The sequence below is a fragment of the Telmatherina bonti genome, assembly GCF_933228915.1.
Source record: "Telmatherina bonti genome assembly, chromosome: 12".
Classification (NCBI taxonomy): domain Eukaryota; kingdom Metazoa; phylum Chordata; class Actinopteri; order Atheriniformes; family Telmatherinidae; genus Telmatherina; species Telmatherina bonti.
Window position 1 is genome coordinate 30663153 of NC_136610.1, and position 19030 is coordinate 30682182.

The 19030-nt window shown below is 37.8% G+C and overlaps 2 protein-coding genes across 3 annotated transcripts; one reads left to right on the forward strand and one right to left on the reverse strand.

Moving 5' to 3' along the window:
- The first annotated feature begins 2403 nt into the window (after window positions 1-2403).
- LOC306763215 (heterogeneous nuclear ribonucleoprotein H-like) lies at window positions 2404-9318 on the forward strand. Of its 2 annotated transcripts, none has more exons than XM_079249979.1 (11): window positions 2404-2472; window positions 3539-3635; window positions 4244-4399; window positions 4489-4632; window positions 5510-5648; window positions 6399-6577; window positions 6748-6860; window positions 6980-7115; window positions 7197-7280; window positions 7421-7513; window positions 8552-9318. In XM_079249979.1, exons 2-11 carry the CDS (start codon window positions 3554-3556, stop codon window positions 8647-8649), a joined length of 1224 nt encoding a protein of 407 aa, XP_079106105.1. In that variant the 5' UTR covers window positions 2404-2472; window positions 3539-3553; the 3' UTR covers window positions 8650-9318. The 2 variants fall into 2 exon arrangements, with proteins under 2 accessions (XP_079106105.1, XP_079106106.1); XM_079249980.1 differs by having other exon boundaries at window positions 7421-7517; window positions 8552-8611.
- Window positions 9319-9433: 115 nt separating this feature from the next.
- rufy1 (RUN and FYVE domain containing 1) lies at window positions 9434-15112 on the reverse strand. Its single transcript, XM_079249518.1, has 17 exons — window positions 14782-15112; window positions 14367-14546; window positions 14165-14282; window positions 13974-14075; window positions 13765-13888; window positions 13626-13687; window positions 13352-13487; window positions 13094-13195; window positions 12892-13008; window positions 12119-12286; window positions 11926-12023; window positions 11711-11830; window positions 11156-11285; window positions 10489-10583; window positions 10362-10410; window positions 10177-10254; window positions 9434-10104 (listed from the first exon to the last, which is right to left on the reverse strand). The coding sequence occupies exons 1-17, from the start codon at window positions 15107-15109 to the stop codon at window positions 9961-9963; spliced, it is 2151 nt and encodes a 716-aa protein (XP_079105644.1). The 5' UTR covers window positions 15110-15112; the 3' UTR covers window positions 9434-9960.
- Between the last annotated feature and the right edge of the window lie 3918 nt (window positions 15113-19030).

The window sequence follows — 19030 nt, forward strand, 5'->3', positions numbered from 1 at the left end:
TACTCATAAATTCAAAGGTTTAGTTAAAACTCTTTTTTTTTTTTTTTTTTTAGGACTGCCATTGACTTAAGGTATCTCAACACTTTCCAACCATAATAACCATTTTCTCCAGAAAAACACTGCCTAAGCTCTACAATGGTTCAACAAAGATCTCATACAATATTTGAAATTAACTTACAATTATTATTCAAATATATATTACTATAAATAAATTGTGTTCACAGAAAGGTGTCATAAATTTTATTGAAATAAACTTGTTTCATAAGGACTTAGTAATAACACTAGGTGGTTTACTTGGGAAAAAAAAAGCTTTTGTGGACTAAATTAAATCAAATATATTCAAATGTTTCAATAGTACATGACTATAAATTTAGAACACTGATGATAACAGAATGATAATGGTGAATTAAGGAGCCAGTATTTGAAAAATACACATAATTAAGTGACTTGAGTTGATTAAATTATTTTTTTCTTTTGTATCTCTGGACATATATCAGTTCCTTACATCAGTTGGACATTGTCATTATCATAATAACTGCCCTATGGTTTCTTGACAACTACATTATAGCAACATCTAAGCTTATGAGAAGTTTTTGATATAACTTAAATAACTAACTCAAAAGACATATACCATGGTTGTGGAAAAGATGTTAGTCTGTTTAAAAGGGTTAAAATCACTGGCATGCATCAACCAAAGAAAATATATAGGCAGAAACTACTAAGATTGGGTTAGGAACCCAGATTCAAGGTTTGAACCTGAAAAGATAGGGAACCATCGTCTTTGAGGAAGAAACGGGATCGGGGAAAAATATCCTGAATGGCTGTGATTGGTGACCACTTAAAAGTTTGGTAAAATTAAAAAAAAATTTAAAAAAAGTAAAACCCTAGGCCACGTTTATTAGTAAAAGCAAGAGCAATTACACAAACACAATATGATGAGAACTCATGGAATTGGGACTGAATGGCTGTGTAGCCTTAAGAAAACCACTGATCAATGAGCCAAACCACAGGAAAAGGCTTCAGGAGGAATAAAAATTAGACACTGGAGCAATGGAAGATGGTCATGTGGGCTGAGTAGTCTAGATGTACCATTTTTCAGAGTAATGGGAACATCAAGGTAAGAAGCAAGACAGATCAAGTGATGCACCCATCATGTTTAGTGCCTACTATACAAGCCTAGAGCAGCGCTGTGATCTGGAGTTGCTGCAGCTGGTCAAGTCTAGATGCACATTATGTGCCCAAAGAATGAGGTCAGCTAACTATCTCAGTATAGTATATTGAATGATCAGGTAACTTTATCAATGGATTTTTTTTCTCCCCAGATGGCAATGTCGTATTTACCTCCGCCAAGGAGGTTATGTTTCTACCAGTGTTTGTCTGTTTGTTTGTGTTGAAGACAACGCAAAAGGTTATGGACAGAGTTTCTTTAAATTTCCACGAGTGTTTGGAAATGTGAAAAGGAAGAACTTGTTTAATTTAGGTAGTTATCCGGATCACCATTTGGATCCAGGAATTTTTTTTTCATGATTCTTTAATATTGTGAGATAGGACCATTTTCAATATTTGTACATGTAACTTCAACAAAAACGGTCGGAGCAAAATACAGGACAAGCTTCCAACAGGTTGTAAAATATATCAAAGCCTGATCCAGGTAAAGGAATCATTCAGAATACTATGATCCAAAATATGAAAAAATAGTGGGCCTTTGGAATTTTCATCATAAAAAGAAAACAAATAATTACAATATGGGTGGACTGTGGCCCTTGGTGGAGGTTTGCGCTCTCTGGGTGCTTTTCTAGTTTAAGATAAAATATCAAGATTTTTTGGTCTCAAATTGTGAAAGAAGTGGTTCTGGCAGACTTTTTTTTTTTTTTTTTCCTATAGCCAGACAGTGTATGTTGGGGTTTATATATAGGGCCAAGGACTGTTTTTGCTGCTGTTGTTGTTTGCTTGTTTTAATTTTTTAGTTTTTAATGTGTTGTGGTGTTTTGAGTTAGCTCTTAAACAAGTAAAAGTTATTGGCAACTCTAAATAGGTTCTTCTTTGGTCGCCAGGGAATGCTGCTTCCAGACCAGGCCAGACTGCCTCGGGAAGCAACGTGATCAATTCAGGGCGTGAACGTAGACTGGGGCGTGAACGCAGCACAGTCGGAGGCTTTTGATTGTTTGGCCGGGGTTGCCAGGTACAGAGAAAAACCCACAACCAGTGTAGTTTAAAATTCTTCAAAAGACTTTCCAATTGTCCGTTTAAAATATATATTTAAAAAAATTCTTTATTTTGTTTAAATACAAAATATAATGGTAATTAACACAAATTTCTCCTGTAGTAATTTTGCGCACAGGTCAAGCATGCGTTTATAGTTGTTGAATGGGGGGATGGGTTGGGAATCCTGGCAACACAGTGTAAGGTCTCGACTGTATCACATAGGTCCCATCATACAAACTCCGGCGTGTTGCATTTTTGCTTGAGCAGGTAATTATATAAATTCCCTTGTTGATAATCATGCGGTTATTCTGAGAAAACGATAGGTTATTTTAGATTAACTGGGCAGTATATGTGTTTTATGAGAATTTTCTATCTTACTGTAGCGTTTTATAATGATGTTAGCTTGAAGGCTAACCGCCAAAGCTAAGAATATGGCGAAGCTAAAAAGGCCGCTTTTGTTCTTGTATCCGGGTGCGGTGGATCGCGTGCTTGAGGCCACGCGCCTTATTCAAAACGAATAAAGCTTTTGTTTCATTACAGAAAAATGTCGATTATACGAACTATTGAATATTTACCCAAACACACCAGGTTTAGAGATATTGTCGAATAAAGTTGGTTCCACGTTTTATGTTGCTAGTGGATAGCGACTTTGGTGAGTAATTTAGTTAAATGAATCCCAGAGGTAAGAAGGAGCTAAGAATACGATAATGGCAGCGATTCCTTATAAAACCCCTAGAAGCTCCGTATCTCTGCTAAATCAACTTTTACAGCTGAAAAAATCAACAAGATTCATTATTTAATATATACCACTCGGTGCGCCAACATTGTCTCAAGGTGGCGCTGTTCCCCAAATATAGCTCACGTTCAGTGTGGTCCACGAGACTTGATTTCATTCAATCCAAACCTGAAACGGAAAGTAATCTGGATTAATGGTGCTCTATTTTGTTCAGAACACCATTAATTCTGTGGCAAATGTTTATCAAAGTGCACAGAGGAAGTCATATGCTAAAAAATCAGTTTTACACCGAATAGTTGCGGCAACATGGTTCACTTTTAGTTATTAGAAAAATAAAGGTTAATACCAAACATTATTCTTAAACCATAAATATATGTGCTTTTATGAATTACTTGCACATGACTCAGAGTAATTTAATGTAAAAAAAAAAAATTCGTCAGACTAAAAACACTAATGAAAATGTACATTAAAGAATGAATAGTTAAGTTTTAAAAACAGTAAATACTTTAGGATTCATGCCTGAAAATCACATATATTTAATCATATGCAATCCTTTTTCACATTGAAATATATTGTCTTGGTATCATCTCTCTGCAGGCATTGTGACCAGTCATGGCTGATGAGGGATATGTTGTGCGAATCAGGGGTCTTCCTTGGTCATGTTCAGTGGATGAAGTGCAGAGGTTTTTTTCAGGTGCGTAGGCTAAAAGTTTCCCCCAGCACTTTGATTTTTGTCAGTTTTCCAATATAACCTGGGGATTCAGGTTTGTTTGTTTTTTGTTTAAAAAAAAAAAACTTTTAAAAAATTTATTTTTTTAATGATGGTTTGTAGCAAACACTGTCAAATAACTTTGGCAAATCTCATCCTATCCAGGTAACAAGGCTTTTTTTTTTTTTATTTCAAATTAATTTCAGTATTTTTTGATCAACATGAATAATAGCACATAAATCTTATTTTGGTTTTGGAATTTGTAGCTGTACAGAAGCAGCATATAGAATCCAGTCCAGGACATGTCAGGAAACAATGAAAATTCAGTTTTACCTAGTTTGTTAGGTTAACGATAACCAGAAATGAGTGTCACATCTGCGTCAATACTGTATAAATGGAAATTTGGATTGTGTGAATCCAAATGAATCGTGTATTTCAATCACAATGATAACCAGTAAGCATTGTATTTGAATCGCTGCCTGAGGAATCAGAGCTTCCCAGATATACTCATTATTGTTGTTTTCAAAGTAAGAAATGAGTAATATGATTGATGGATGGATGAAATTTGATTATAAATACCCCAACATTTTCAGGATGTAAAATTCTTAACAATGGAGGCGGAATCCACTTCACCTACACAAGAGAGGGGCGCCCCAGTGGAGAAGCATTTGTGGAACTGGAGACAGAAGACGACCTGAAGATTGCGGTGAAGAAGGACAGAGAAACTATGGGTCACAGATACGTGGAGGGTGTGTACAAAAGCAGACTTTCTTCTCAGTACTGCAGTGGTTTCTGACTTAAGCTGTGATAACAAAGTGTTTTGTTTCCTGTAATGTAGTGTTTAAATCCAACAATGTCGAGATGGATTGGGTTATGAAGCACACTGGCCCAAATTGCCCGGAAACTGCAGGAGATGGGCTTGTGCGGCTCCGAGGCCTTCCATTTGGCTGCAGCAAGGAGGAGATCGTCCAGTTTTTCTCAGGTAATAACTTTCCTAACCGTGATTTATTGTCCTTCCCTTAAGTGTTTGTAATTTTAAACTTTTTATCTATCTTTCACATTAAATTCACTTTTCAACACAGACTAGTATCCTTGGTTGTACAAGGACGACTGCGCTATTGAGGAAAATAAGCTTTAGAATAATGTCATTTAAGGATGTAAAATAATTTTCTTCTTTTGGATTAGTTATCGGTGTGGGATTGAAAATCAAAAGCAAGGCAGTTGAAATGTCACCTGAATTCTTAATATTTGGTGGTTTTTCCAAGGGCAGGAGGATTTCCTTTTCCATCTTTACACATCGTATCCATCTTGAGCCCACTTTTTTTTCTCCTCCTTTCAACTGGGTCTGATGATATGGTATTACCTTTCCAAGTTGTGTTTTACTCATAATGATACACTAATGATGGAAGGGGTTCCCCTCATCACTGATATAACCTCTCTCTCATACCCCAGTGTCATTTATTTCTCCACATTCCTTCACACCCTTGCCTCTTGAATACATTTTTCGTAAATGGAGTTCTCACCAAGTTTAAAAATGGTTCATAATTGGAAAAAAGGTAAATTTACTCATGTCACCCACCGAAATCTTGTTCTCTGTTCATCAACACTCCAATACTAGGCTGGTGTCCCACACAGTGCCCTTTTTCCATATTCTTCCTCTACCCTGTCATTTCTGTTTTATTCCCCGAAAACAAAAAGTGTAACCCCTTTGAATGGCCAGTTAAAGACTGAACTGGTGTATGTGTGATGTATAGAGTTTTCCATAAGTTTTTCTAATTCTCTTTAGAGAAAGTTCTCTCTGTGATTGGGCATGTGATTTAATATGTCCCCTGCTGGGGTTATCTGTCCTTGGGTTGAAGGGTTGGAAATCGTGCCAAATGGGATAACATTGCCGGTGGACATCCAGGGGAGGAGTACGGGGGAGGCCTTCGTGCAGTTTGCTTCACAGGATATAGCTGAAAAGGCTCTAAAGAAACACAAGGAAAGAATAGGGCACAGGTGGGGATGGTTGGTTGGTTGGCTGGATAAGTTGCTTTTCTTATGGTGTGCACCTTCAACATCTGAACCAAATGCAAATCTAACAATACATCAAGTTGTTCTGTAATAATTACCACACATAATATTAGCCTCAATATGCCACACATTCACAATGTTCAGTGGGTAGATTAGTGCTTGGGCACCATTCAGGAATATGAGATGAGTCCTGTGAATTGGAGTTCATAACAAATTGTAAGAACAAATGGTGTCTGAGCACTAAAAATGAGTCCAGGTTGATAGATGGTAAGGAGTCTCCCTGGTGGTAAAATCAGAGGGCCATTGTACACAAGGATTTGGAGCCCACTGTCACAGGTAATGCTTAGTGGGTCGCAGTAGGGCTGGAGCTCTCTCTGACCCTTTACAACCAGGACACTGGCTGTCATGGCATGGACAAAGGACACTATAACAGTAATATTCATCTGATCTCTTATTTTGCCTCGGGTAACCATAAGAAAAGTTCAAAGTTACCAAGGCCGTTGATGATTTGGACTGCTCCTTTTTATTTTTCTACGCAATAAAATCAAAACAAAAAGGTTTTATTTTTAGTTTTTTTGTTTTTGTTTTTATTCTGTCTTATTTACAAGTATTGAGTACTCATAGATATTAATACCAATGGACTACACCATGACAGCATCTGCATAACCCAGTATTGAGCAAATGAAGTTTTCATCCCTTCCTCATGCCCTAAGTGTGGTATTTTTATGATCACAGGTACATTGAGATCTTCAAGAGTAGCCGCGCTGAGGTGCGGACTCATTACGAACCCCAGCGGAAGCCAATGGGCATGCAGAGACCAGGACCCTATGACCGGCCGTCAGGTGGTCGTGGCTACAACATGATGGGCAGAGGGGGATCCTATGAGAGAATGCGTCGAGGGGGCTACGGAGGAGGTGAGCGCAAGTTGAAAGCAGAGAGGCTGAAATGTGTTGTAGTGGCCTAAACCAGTGCAGTTCAAAACACTTAGCTTCTGTCCTTTCATGCTAGTGCTGCATAACAGAACTAATAAGATTAGGATGTAAAGTCCAAGTAAGACCTTGTGTTAATCTCGCTGTATATACAGGTGTGTCAGACGGAAGGTACGGTGATGGCGGCTCTTCCTTCCAGAGCACAACAGGCCACTGTGTTCACATGAGGGGCCTGCCATATAGAGCTACAGAGACAGACATCTACAATGTAAGATGGAGGTGGATCACAGAAATACAACATTTTCTTTGGATGTTTCATATCGCTGGGCTTTGCATGCAGTTAGAAGTGCATAGTAAGAAACTTGCCCTATGTTTTCATCTTTTAAGTTCTTCTCTCCACTGAATCCCGTGCGGGTCCATATTGAGATCGGCCCAGATGGACGGGTAACTGGGGAGGCAGATGTAGAGTTCGCAACACATGAAGACGCTGTGGCAGCCATGTCCAAAGACAAAGCCAATATGCGTGAGTTTGCTTTAGGTTCGGTTTTAAATAACTATTAACAGTGTTTTAAAGTTGCACAATTATGATTGCCTTTCCTTTTAGAGCATCGATATGTGGAGCTGTTCTTGAACTCGACGGCAGGTGGCAGCAATGGTGCCTATGGCAGCCAAATGATGGGTGGCATGGGTAAGTGTGGATGAAGAAGCTGTTGATACGTTGACTCAGTGTTTGTCCATTTACATAAAGAAATGAGCATTTTAAAAGTTGGCATCATCTTCTTAGAATTTATGTTTCTTTGTTCAACCATAAAAATGTGTCATCTACAGGAAACCAATCCTCTTACAGTGGTGGCCAGCTGAGCTCGGGGTACTCTGGAGGGTACAGCAGCCAAGGAAACATGGGTGGCTACAGCGACTATAGTGAGTGTCAGCTCTGTTGCAGTTCATTCTCTACATCCACTCTTGGCTAAATTGTTTATGTATCTCTCAGAATATATATCGCAATTATATTCTGCAGTGTTTTTATCTGGAGTTATATCACTTTTAATTTCAGAACTGTTTTAACATTGACCACAAAAGGCATCATGTCTATTGTTTTGCAATACGAAACTGCTGTTTTAATGTCTTTGTTTTTTATGCTTTTTCTATGAAGTGGCAGTCAAAAATTGTATTTGTTTGGTGTTTGCAATGCAAGAAGTGGTGCACCAAGATGAATAAGCCTTAAATGCTTTTACCATAGTAGCTATGTTGATATAATTTCAGGTGGTTGAACAAATTGTTTGTCCCATTTAGAATTTAAGGAGTTAGTTACTAACTTTAAGAAAGGACTATCCATTACAAAGGAATGCTACAAAAAAACAGTCCCGTGACATTGATTGACCAACATGTCCTCGGAGGAAAGGGCCAGATCAATGCATAGTGGCCTTGCATGCTCCTCAGCGTTTCCGTCATCTCCATGGACTCTATTTTAAACAGATTAATTAACATTAACAAAATACCCTTGTTTGAGGGGACAGAGCCTCGCTCACTCAGTCCACTCGGAGGGCATGAAACGACATAGAGGTGCATTACTGCCCACTAGTGGACTGGAGTTTGCTGAGGGATACGCAGCTTCATAGATGGTATGACTGAAAAGGTCTTGTGCACAACAGTGATAAATTAAATGTAGTCATGATATGAAATAGAGATAGTACGATCACCCTGTCCTAAGTTCAGTTAAAACATCTTAGAAACTCATTTGTTGCTTCAGGCTTCTAATGACCCATGATTGAAAGATCTGTCCTTTGTATTATCCTATTTAAAATCAGTCTGTTATTTATAAATTATATGCACCACACCAGTGGTCTGACACTGGCAAAGCTTTTTGAATAAGTAGGATAAGTGCAACATGTTTGTTTGCTGTCTATGACTCCAAAATGAACTCTTTGGTCCTATAGTGTGTATTCTCTCTCTTGTTAGGTAACCAGGGTGGAATGGGAAGCAGTTACTACGGCGGTGGCGGTGGAGGCGGAAGCAGAGGCTCAATGAATGGACTTGGTGGGGGATGGGGAATGTAGACTTTTTGTTTTGTTGTTCTCTTCCCTGAATTTGTTTTTTAAATCAGCATTTTGCTGGAAGGACTGGAAATGTCACCTTGTAAACATAGACTAGTCAGGTAAGGTTTTGAAAAAGGAGGGCTAGGATTTGTAATTTTTTTTTCTTTTTTAATTTGATGAGCTTCAGAGAGAAGTGAAATCATCTGTTGTCCCAAGAAACGTGTCTAAAGTGTTGTCTTCCCCATTCCTTACAGATCAGATGCATTACAGAAACCTTGCTTTAAATTGCCATCACCCAGAAGCGTACTGTTCTGTTATATTCTCCAAACACTGTTTCTCAAGGTTAACACTTGGTGTGCAGGTGGATTTAACAAGTTTCAAAGTCTGAGTGCATGAGCAGGAAAATTACAAATGTCTGGCATCTTATGTTTTACACCTAATTTTTGCTTCATGTTTAGCCTTTTTTAAAAAGTTTCCAGTTAAGATGTTAATCTAAATTTGACACTTCACGTGGTCTGTGTGTTTTGTTTTTTCTACAGTTTTGACTGTTGATAGAGCAGTTGTGGATGAGGGCTGCAGCAAGAGCAAATGCATTTCAAGTCTGTTGCTACTGGAGGTTTTTACTGCTTCAAATGCTATTTGTATTTTCTGTGCACAAAGTGAATAAACTAGTCTGGAATATCTAATTGAAACAAAAACTGGAAAAACGAGGCTTTATTCACGTATCAAATGTGAAGATTGGGAGGAAAAAACAGCTATTAAATTCTGGAAATCACTTTGTAGCATTTACATCCACAAACCCTTGGTATAATACATTCTAAAATAGTTTTTTTTTTTTTTTTTTTCCCACATTCTCGAGATTTACAAACTTCAGCTGGATTATAGTTGTTAAAAATGCAAATTTATCAAAACAAAGTACTTGTGTTCTCTATAAACCAGCTACCAAAATATCCTCAACAAAGGCTGAAAAAACCAACAGTGACCTCAATGTGACCTCACCAACCAACATAGTTTTGAATTAGAAAAATCACAAGTGAGATTATGAAATTACCAAATTGCTTAACCAGCTTTAGTTAGTAGTACACCAGTGATATGTAAAACATTTTCAGTGTTTTTCCTTTTTGCAAAACCACATCTGTAGCATCGATTAGCTCATCTGTGTTAAAAAGGTGGCCGTTGTTTAGCACAGATTAACTCATTTACCTGAATTTCAGGTAACTAGCAATGGGACACCAAATCAGGTTTGATGTGCATTGTTAATTGAAGCACTAAAATCAGATTTATGCAGGACTGACAAGCATTTGCAGAAACATTTAAGCTGGTGGAGTGTTGTCAGGAACCTGTGGAGGAGCTTCTCTGCAGCAAGAGCGAGTGACACACATCGCACACCCGCACAGGCCGAGGATATGAAGGTAAGGCCAGTTCGTTACTGGAACAACTGTTGCAGTAGATGTCTCCACAGTTTCTGCAGTGGTGCTGCAAACAAACTTCATTAAAATTTCTAAAAGCACATATCTAAAAGTACCAAAAGGAAAAAAAAAACCCAACCTTTCTGCGTGAGATGGAGAACTCTTTCTGGCACTGCTTGCAATGAGTGGCTTCATCATCTTTCAACCAGGCGTGGCCCTGGAGCACCAGACACACAAGACCCATCATTCCCCTTTAAAATTTAGAGTTTCAATAAAATAAATTTTTTAAAAAAGCATGCCATGCTTTACAGCCCCAGTCTTTACCTTCAGAGCCTTGTTGACTTCCTTAAAGTCTTCCATCTTGAGTTTAGACCTTCGATAATAAGATTGAAACAAATGTGAACAGATTTTACTATATTATTTTAAATATATAAAAACTAGAGATACTGACTGGCTGAGGTGCAGTCCCATCTCTTGTAGTGCCTGTTCTTGCTGCTCACACCTCTGCTGCAGTTGCTTTTTCTCTTGCTTCAAATCCTGCAGCTCCTGCACAAAGAAGAAAAGCAGAACATTTTGATTCATAAGATTATGAAGAATTTGTTTGCACTGCTCATAAATGGCTTAGATGGCTTTAATTTTTATTTGGTATATGAAAATGGACAGAACCAATCCAATCATCTACCTGTACTAACGCATTAATGGTTTACTTAACACATTTAAAAGAATATCTCTTTACAATTGCAGGTTACAGGTACATTTGCAGGTTAAGATAATGTATGTTCAACTGGGATGAGAATATTCTGAAATTATCACCCAAACCCTGCACTTCAAGTGCATATTCACAATATAACTATTAAAAACTTGAGAAGGGCTTTTGCAGAGCAGTGGCTTGAGTCGGCTCGCAGGCTCACCGGGCTTTTTAACAATTTGTCTTTTCAGCTTAGTTTTTTTTTTTTTTTTTTCCCCTAGATATTTTTTTTGTAGATATGTGTAAACAAACGTCAATCTGCTAGTTGTTCCATGATAATACTGTGGGATTACATATACCGGTAAGTATTTTCTACCTGTAGTTTTGCAGCTCATCTTGAGTACAACCATTACTTCCTGCATAAACTGACCGTATGCAGCCCCTGCAGCTGCTGCAGCTGAGTGCGCAGTTCTGCGCTGTTGTCCTGTTCCCGTTGGAGAACTTTTTGCAAGCTTTGTCTCTGTTCTCGCTCAGCACGCAGCTCATTCTCCAAACCCAGCCTGTGCAGAGAAGAGATGCTGTCATGTCCCAGATTGCTTTGAAACACACACAGAATCGCTTGTTCAAAAGCTTAAAGGTAAAAATCTGCCACACAAACTATAGTAATACCAGTATTCATTTGTTATTGGCCAAAAATATGTACATTATGACATAAAATCATTGTTTTTATCGTAAAAGTTGTGTCTTTAGTGATGCCCCTCACTGACTGCAGCAGTCATAAGAAGTACAGAAGTCGGCTAATTACAAGTTCATCTTATAATTAGCAGAGGTGCTTAAGCAAAGAAGATAAACTTAATCTTCAGAATTACTACAGACCAGCTCTTCTGTGAGCTTCTTTTATATAAAGCTCTTCTATTTATCTTTTTTCCAGACATTTGTTGCCCAAATGCCACTTTTGTTATTTCTCCAGAGTGTGTGTCTCAACCTGAGAGTGTCCAGGTCTGTAAGCTGTTTCTGCAAAGCATCTACTTTTCCTTCCAGCTCCATCTTCATGTCTTGGTCTGACCGGTCACTCTGTTTGCGCTCCCGCTCTGAGTTTTGTAGTCTGAAGAAAAAAAAACAAAAAAAAAAAACATAATGAACATTAATTCAGTGTAGTATATCTTTACACAAAAACAGGAACTTGCCAACACTGCACACCTCTGCTCAAGGTCCACCATGGCTTTCTCCATTTCATTCATCCTCTGCTCAAGCTGCACAGCCTCTAACTGTTTTTTTTCAGCCTGTCGTTCTGACTCCTTAGGAACCAAACAATTGGTATTAGTCTGCGTAATTGGTATTAGTCTGCATTTTGTGTGTGGGAGAGAGAAAACAATCCTCATCATCAGTCTACCTGAGCTTTGTTAAACATTTCCAGGTTAAGAGTTTTGACTTGGTCCAGCTGGAGCCGTAAGGCTGCAAGCGTGTCCTGTTTCTCATGCGTGTCCTTCTCCAATAGCTTCATAGCTACTTCCATTTCCTGCTTGAAGCCCACCTGGAGCTCAAGTTCCCGTTCCACCTCCTGACAACATCCACAGAAGTGTGAGTCCAAATGAAACAGTCACATCATCAAACGCGTTTTAATATCAGTAAAAAAAAACAAAAAAAGCATCATGCAATCACTAAACAGAACTAACAGTTGTTTTTCCTCACATACTTAAATTGATAAAAGATTATGCACCTTAATTATGAGCTGTACTTCTGTAAATTCTTACTGACATACTTAAAAACTACATATTACTTGTTCAAATATCTAAGTTTCTGTTTTCCCTCTGTGTTCTCTGTCAGCATCTGTTAACTTGCTCAGAGTTTCTGCTTTTTTCTGAGATTTTACTGATGCTTTTTCAATTACATCACACTGCATCACTGTGCCATGTTCTTGTGCACTACTAACTTTGCCCCCTCCCAAACAAAGCTTTAATTATTCCTAACAACAATGGACAGACACAAACTAATTTTCATTTTAATTTCCCTTAGCTGCACTTTCTGAAAGGAGATTTGTCTTAAAAGTCTTATTATCCACCTAAAAAAATTAACAAAAAAAAACAAACAATAAGAACTAATGAGTTGTTCCGTAGTCTTTAAATATCACATGCAAGTTAAATTATTGCACTGTTGATACCCAACCTGGCGAATCCGCTTTTCTTCCTTGTACTGGTTCCACACCACATTGTACATCTCATCCAGTCCCTGCCGAGTCTGCTTGTATGTCTCCAGCTCCACCTTGGTGTCCTGAAGAGCTGCCTGGAAACACAAGTGTGTCAGTGTGTAATCTTTTCTTTTAAAGTGACAGTACTTTTGCTGTAGTTCAATGTAGATGCTGTCAAACCTCTTCTTTCTTCTGGCTGGATTGTAAAATCGACTCATTCTCCTTTTTCAGATGTTCCTGTTCTTCCTGCAGAGAGTTGATTCGGTCTGTTGCTGCTGTCAGCTGGAAAGAAAGACGGTATATATGATTCAAAATTAGACATTAACACAGGATATGGATGTGTTGTTTGACTGCAACAATGTAAAAGTGTATTAATAAATCACGACTGGACTCAGGTGTGAGCAAAAAACACAACTGCATATATACAGTTTGCCTGACCTCTTCTACAAGTTTGTTGTTGGTCTTTTCTAGAGAGTCCATCTTGGCCTGAAGGTTGGTGACGGTGCCACTTAAGTGACGATTTAACTCCTCAATGTAGTGCTTCTGATCCAATATGGCTGTCATCTTGGCATCACTAAAAAGAATAATTAAAAACTAATAAATTGATAGTGCATTAGATGTGTGCAAATGTAAATAATCATAGGGATACACCTCAGTTGCTCTAAGAAAATGGGAATAGCAGTGTAAATAAGATCCAAATCCAAGCACTTACTCTTTTGGAGCTTCACTGTTTGCCGGGTCTTTAAGGTAGAGGGAAAAATCAATGACTCCCACCTTAAAACGAACAAGAAACATATCAACTCACTGTCCTGAAAGAAAAATTAAATGCAGATTTTCTTTTGAGCACTGACCTGAGAATCAAGATCCTCGCCTTTAATACAGAGATTAGCATCAATGACATTAAGACCCACCAGCAGCCCCCCCATGACTGCTCCTTCCTCCTCCATCATCAATGCTCCAGAGTCATAAAACTCACTAGGAGGTAGAAAACAAAACAAAACAAATTAAACAAAAGCTGTATACATTTTCTCTGGTAAGTTTTTTTGGTAAGTTTACCTACCTCAGGAGATCCTTGTGGTCCAGCAGGGCTTTCATATAATCTGCTACTTTTTTCTGCATAAGCGCCAGATGCAGCCAGGCCCGCGCTCGCCCTAAACCAGTCCTGGAAAAGAAACAACAGAACAGATGTACCGTCAAACAGATGCAACTTACTCACTGGGTTTCACTGGAAAATGGTTTAAAACAACATACTTAATGCCAGGCAGGTCTCTGGCACTCGTGGCAATGTTGACAGACTCTGGACATAACTTTTCTACAAGTTCCAGAGGTCCCCAGATGGACTTGTTCTGACCCATGAAGGACTTCTTGGCTGCAAAAAGTAAAACTCACTGGTGACATCACAGTAGATGAGAAATAAATCGCTTCAAATAGTCAGTTTATAGACCTGCCTTACTTTTAAGCCCGTGTTTTAGGCAGTGCTCAAGGACAACAAAAAATTGCATTAGAGGAGGATACTCTGAGTCAAGAGTCCTGCCCAGACTCAAGGAGGACTGAATCAACACTTTGATGCTCAGCTTCATCATGCTAAGGAGGTTGGATCTTTCAATCGCCATGGGGTCTTTAAGAGGAAGAACTGCACAGATAGCATAAAGAAATCAAATCAAAAGGATAATACATCAGTAAAGCAGGAGTGTGCTGGAAAGAGGTTACACCCTGTTCATATAAAGCACAACAAACAGGAGAGAAACTACACGTCATGTAGTCATGTGTCCTGACAGCTGACACATAGCTGAGCTTCACCAAGGAGGAAGTAACCTCTTCAGTTTCAGAAACTTTACTATTTTAGCTCAGGAATAATCACAGCTCACCGGAAAGCTTCTTTGACGTGTTGTTGAGGTCATTTTCTGGCTCTTTCTGGGTCGGGGAGCTCGCAGCGGATCTCTGTGGGAGCTTTCCAGGCGCAGCAGCGTAGCTCATCCCGCTGCTAATCGTCTCCGTGGCCCTCCGTGCGAGAGACAGGATGGGAGCCGACCAGCTGCTCTCCGGGGCCGGGGGGGACTTCTCCGCCGACTCCTGGCCGCCGCTGGCGTCGGACGCATCTTGAGTCTGAAGAGCTGAAACTTCGGGCTCACCTACCAGTTGTTTTTCTGCATGGTCCTCAACAGCTGTGTTTACTTCCCCTGCTTCGTCGGCCATGTTTGTTCCCACTCCCCTCCCCTTTACTCCGAGAGACTCACGTGACCAGTTCAGCTCAATCACGCGCGCTGTAGCAACTTTACTCTTCTTCTATGGATTCATTCATGGTCAATGAAACATCATAATGTGTGTGCGCCCTCTTAAGGAACATTTTGACGTGGATTTAAAAAAAATATATATATAATGATCTGGAAATGTGTAGACTACGTAATTATGTTGTGTCTTTAGTCTTCAGAAATAATTCATCAGGCTTCACGTTGTGAAGGTCTTAGTTGGTTGTCTTGACATAAGGAGACTTCATTCAAGTTTAACAGATGAAAGTTGACACACTTGATCTATCTCTCAGGTCCTGTTTAGTGTTTTTTTTAGATTTTGTTCCTATTTCGTAAGGACAAAACTTGCAGACTCTGATTATATACTGTACTGTAGGTTTTCAAGGTTTGCCACTTCCTCTTCATGCTGCTGCAAGAGCTTTAACTAGAACTAGAGGTCTGAACACATCACACCAGTTTTAAAATCTTCACACATCTTTACAAATCCATCCAGTCCATCACAGGATAGATTTCAAAACCCTGCTGATTGTTTACAAATCCCACAATGGTTTGGGACCAGAATACATCCGTGATATGTTCAGAGAATATTAACCAAGCAGAGCTCTTCGATCCAAAGACTCGGGTCAACAAGTCCAGACCAGAGTCCAGACTAAACATGGAGAAGCGGCATTTAGCTGTTACACTGCGAACAAGTGGAACAAGCTGCCAGTAGAGATTAAACTTTCACTAAATGTAGAAACTTTTAAATCCAGGTTAAAAACATTTCTTTTCTCATGTGCCTGTGCATGACATCTGCACAGTAACTTTTAACTAATTCTGCTTTTATTTATTTTAATATAATTTAGGATTTTATTGTGATTTTGTTATTTGTATTTTCTTTTATGCTTTTTTCTGTAATGCTTTTAATGTTTCATGTAAAGCATGAAAATTGTGCTATACAAAACTTGGCCTGCCTTGCCCTTGCCTTCAAATCTGAGAAGAATACATCATCATCAGATAAACCAAGTTTTTCACTATTATCTCTTTGGTAATAAGGTACTATTGTACATCTGTAAAATTTTGTTACGCTAGACTCTTTACATCTTTTCTTATTTTTTACTCTCCCTTTTATTTGTTAGTTGTACTAAAGTAATGAGAATAAATAATTGCAAGTAAGGTACCCAAAGACATTAAATGAAGAAGTTTAATTCTTTGTAATTGACACACATAACAAGGTTTCCTCCCTTGAGCAGGGTACTTTTTAATGTTTGAATGAGTTATATGTCTAAAATATATTAATCGAAAAATAGTCAGATCAATGGATTTTATTGGACTGAAAATGAAGGAAAAAGCATCAAATGTCCAAAGGAAAATGTTGAAAGATGTTTAGAAAGCCTGAAAAACTACAGCTCAAGAACTCACTTTAAAAGATTGCAGGAAAGTTTGGCTTCTGGGAATATGAAATATTTATATCAATAAATCAAAAGTGGCTTGAGTGTGGTGGCATCAGATGTTAATGTATTTTGCACTCCTTACTGTACTTAAGTTTCCTGCACAGCAAGCAGAGTTGTCCAATGTTGCCCAAAGGTTATGGATGATAGAAGAACATTGCAGGTCATAGCAATGAAATGATCATGTTAACCCATAAGAACCCAGCTTGAAAAATTATACATACCGTTACCAAGACATTTGGCATCACTTTATGTTACAAACTTTACTCAAAATCTTGTGAAACACATCTGATTTCTGTCTTCTGCACCTTAATGGACAGACAGATGGGATGGTAATAAATGCTGAATGCTAAAGAAATAGCTTCTTTTTTATCTTACATTTTGTTAAAGGGACAAATACATACTTCATATTCAAGATATTGGACCATCTTACCATTTTAGATGTAGTTGGTGGGTCTACATGGTCTGTAATTTGCTGTGGTGTAATTCTATGTTTAACCAAGTGGTGGTGCATGCTGACTGTGCATGATATGACCCTCAAACTCTGCAGGAAGAAAAGTGCAACGGATCACTAAATAAATAAAAAATAGCTAATCAGTTATTACATTAAACTGCTTAAACCAGAGAAGAATCTGTAAAAATAATTAACATATTCATTAACGATTTATTATCGGTTAAAATAACAAACAAATAGCTACATAAAGGGCCTATTAAATTTATAATTGCATCTAAATCATTTAAATGTTTATTTCTTAGAGCTAAAATTATTGTGTAACCTTGAGTATGTGCTGCAGTGAAGTACACTTGGACTTGGGCAGACCGTCACATCCTGGTGGATGTGGAAAATAAAACATGCATCAGAAATTACATTTAACCAGCATGCACCAAAGCAGCACTTCCTTTAGGTGGAATACATTTACAACTGATGCACATGTGCTCTGTCTAATTTTCGTATTGGTCCCACAAATATGACACTATAAAACTAGTTACATTACATGACAAATGAATAAAATTGAAAATACTGAGAAAAATTGCACTGTTGTTGAAAGAACAATAACAAAAAGATGCTATAAGAGGACTCCCTCCTTATCTTTGCTCAAAAAGTAAATTCAGTCTACTTCTTCTTGATATACTAAGGTGCATCTGTCAAGTTCGTGAGGTTGGCCAGGAATAACAGCTGATGGAGGAGTGGTGATAGCTATCAGATGACACTTCTGAAGAAGACTGCTGTTGGCATGTTGGTGGTATTGTATCATCTTAATGGTCAGCTTATATATTTTCTTTGCAAAGAACTTTGTATTTTCATCTGCAACGATATAATAGTAATAGTAATAATTTGATTTATACAGCACTTTTCATGTACTGAGACACTTTGAAAGATAAAGGAAGAAACAAGAGAAGCAACTAATACAAATGTTAACTGCAATTTTATTAGAAAAGCAAAGATACAGCAAGTACAACAACACAAATAAAGATTTCCACATGGTGGGGGCAACAAAAGAAAAGGCTTTTGTCTTGATAAAAGTTCCTTCTTCAGTGTTAAACAAGTTCTTGCTCACAAATAACAGGTTTAGACAGACTGATCATGCAAGTTCCTGTTAGTAACAGATCCATTCGTTTATTTTACACAAAGATACACATCCATACACTATTTTTTCTTCGAAAAAAATACACAAACAACTGTAGGCTATGTTCAGTGAAAGCCTGAATCAGCTTTTTTTTTGTTTTTTTAAACAACACATTCACAGAATTTTAACTTAATTTTTTATTTTACCTATAAAATATGACCTTTTGTTTTGTTTTGTTTAGCCTGTTTAGATTTTAATTTTAAATAAAAATGACAGTATTTGCACATGTTTGGTATTTTTTTGAGCTTTGATTTTGAGTTATAAGTTGAATAATGACTAATATAAAAAATCACCAACACAGCCTCGAAATATATTTCTTAGTTCACTTTGAATCTAATAGGTGTTAATACTGTAAGATTTTGTGAAACAAATGAGTAAATCTGAACCTCTTAATAGTTAATTACAGTATTCAATACGCATTTTATTCTAAATAAAATTGCGATTTACATGTTTATATCATCAATATGAGTAATAATTAGTAATCCAACCACTAATTAGGTGTTTAAATAGTTTAAAGTAGTTATAATGACACAACCGGACTCTTAAATGTTCTTACCCTCTGAATCATGAATAACTAAAAAAAAAAAATAAAAAAAAAAATAACAGAAAACAATGTCACATTTTTTCTCACACACGATGTTTTTACCTGTACAGACGCACAACGACATATTTATGACATATTTTTAATTCTATGGAAATCTTAATAAAATAACACACTGTAGTGAACTTGATGGGTTAAGCCGATGAGAAGGCGGGGTCAGCTGATAAAAACCCCGCGTTTCTGTCAGACTCTCCACTCAGACAGTGACT

What these genes read in the sequence shown, in the direction of transcription:
- LOC306763215 (XM_079249979.1), top strand. Translation starts at nt 3,554, where the DNA reads ATGGCTGATGAGGGATATGTTGTGCGAATCAGGGGTCTTCCTTGGTCA. An exon ending in AGTGCAGAGGTTTTTTTCAG is followed by an intron (nt 3,636 to 4,243) that starts GTGCGTAGGCTA and finishes CAACATTTTCAG; the next exon opens with GATGTAAAATTCTTAACAAT. An exon ending in TCGAGGGGGCTACGGAGGAG is followed by an intron (nt 6,578 to 6,747) that starts GTGAGCGCAAGT and finishes CTGTATATACAG; the next exon opens with GTGTGTCAGACGGAAGGTAC.
- rufy1 (XM_079249518.1), bottom strand. Translation starts at nt 15,109, where the DNA reads ATGGCCGACGAAGCAGGGGAAGTAAACACAGCTGTTGAGGACCATGCA. An exon ending in AAATGTTTAACAAAGCTCAG is followed by an intron (nt 12,024 to 12,118) that starts GTAGACTGATGA and finishes TTGGTTCCTAAG; the next exon opens with GAGTCAGAACGACAGGCTGA. An exon ending in ACAGACCTGGACACTCTCAG is followed by an intron (nt 11,286 to 11,710) that starts GTTGAGACACAC and finishes TTCTCTGCACAG; the next exon opens with GCTGGGTTTGGAGAATGAGC.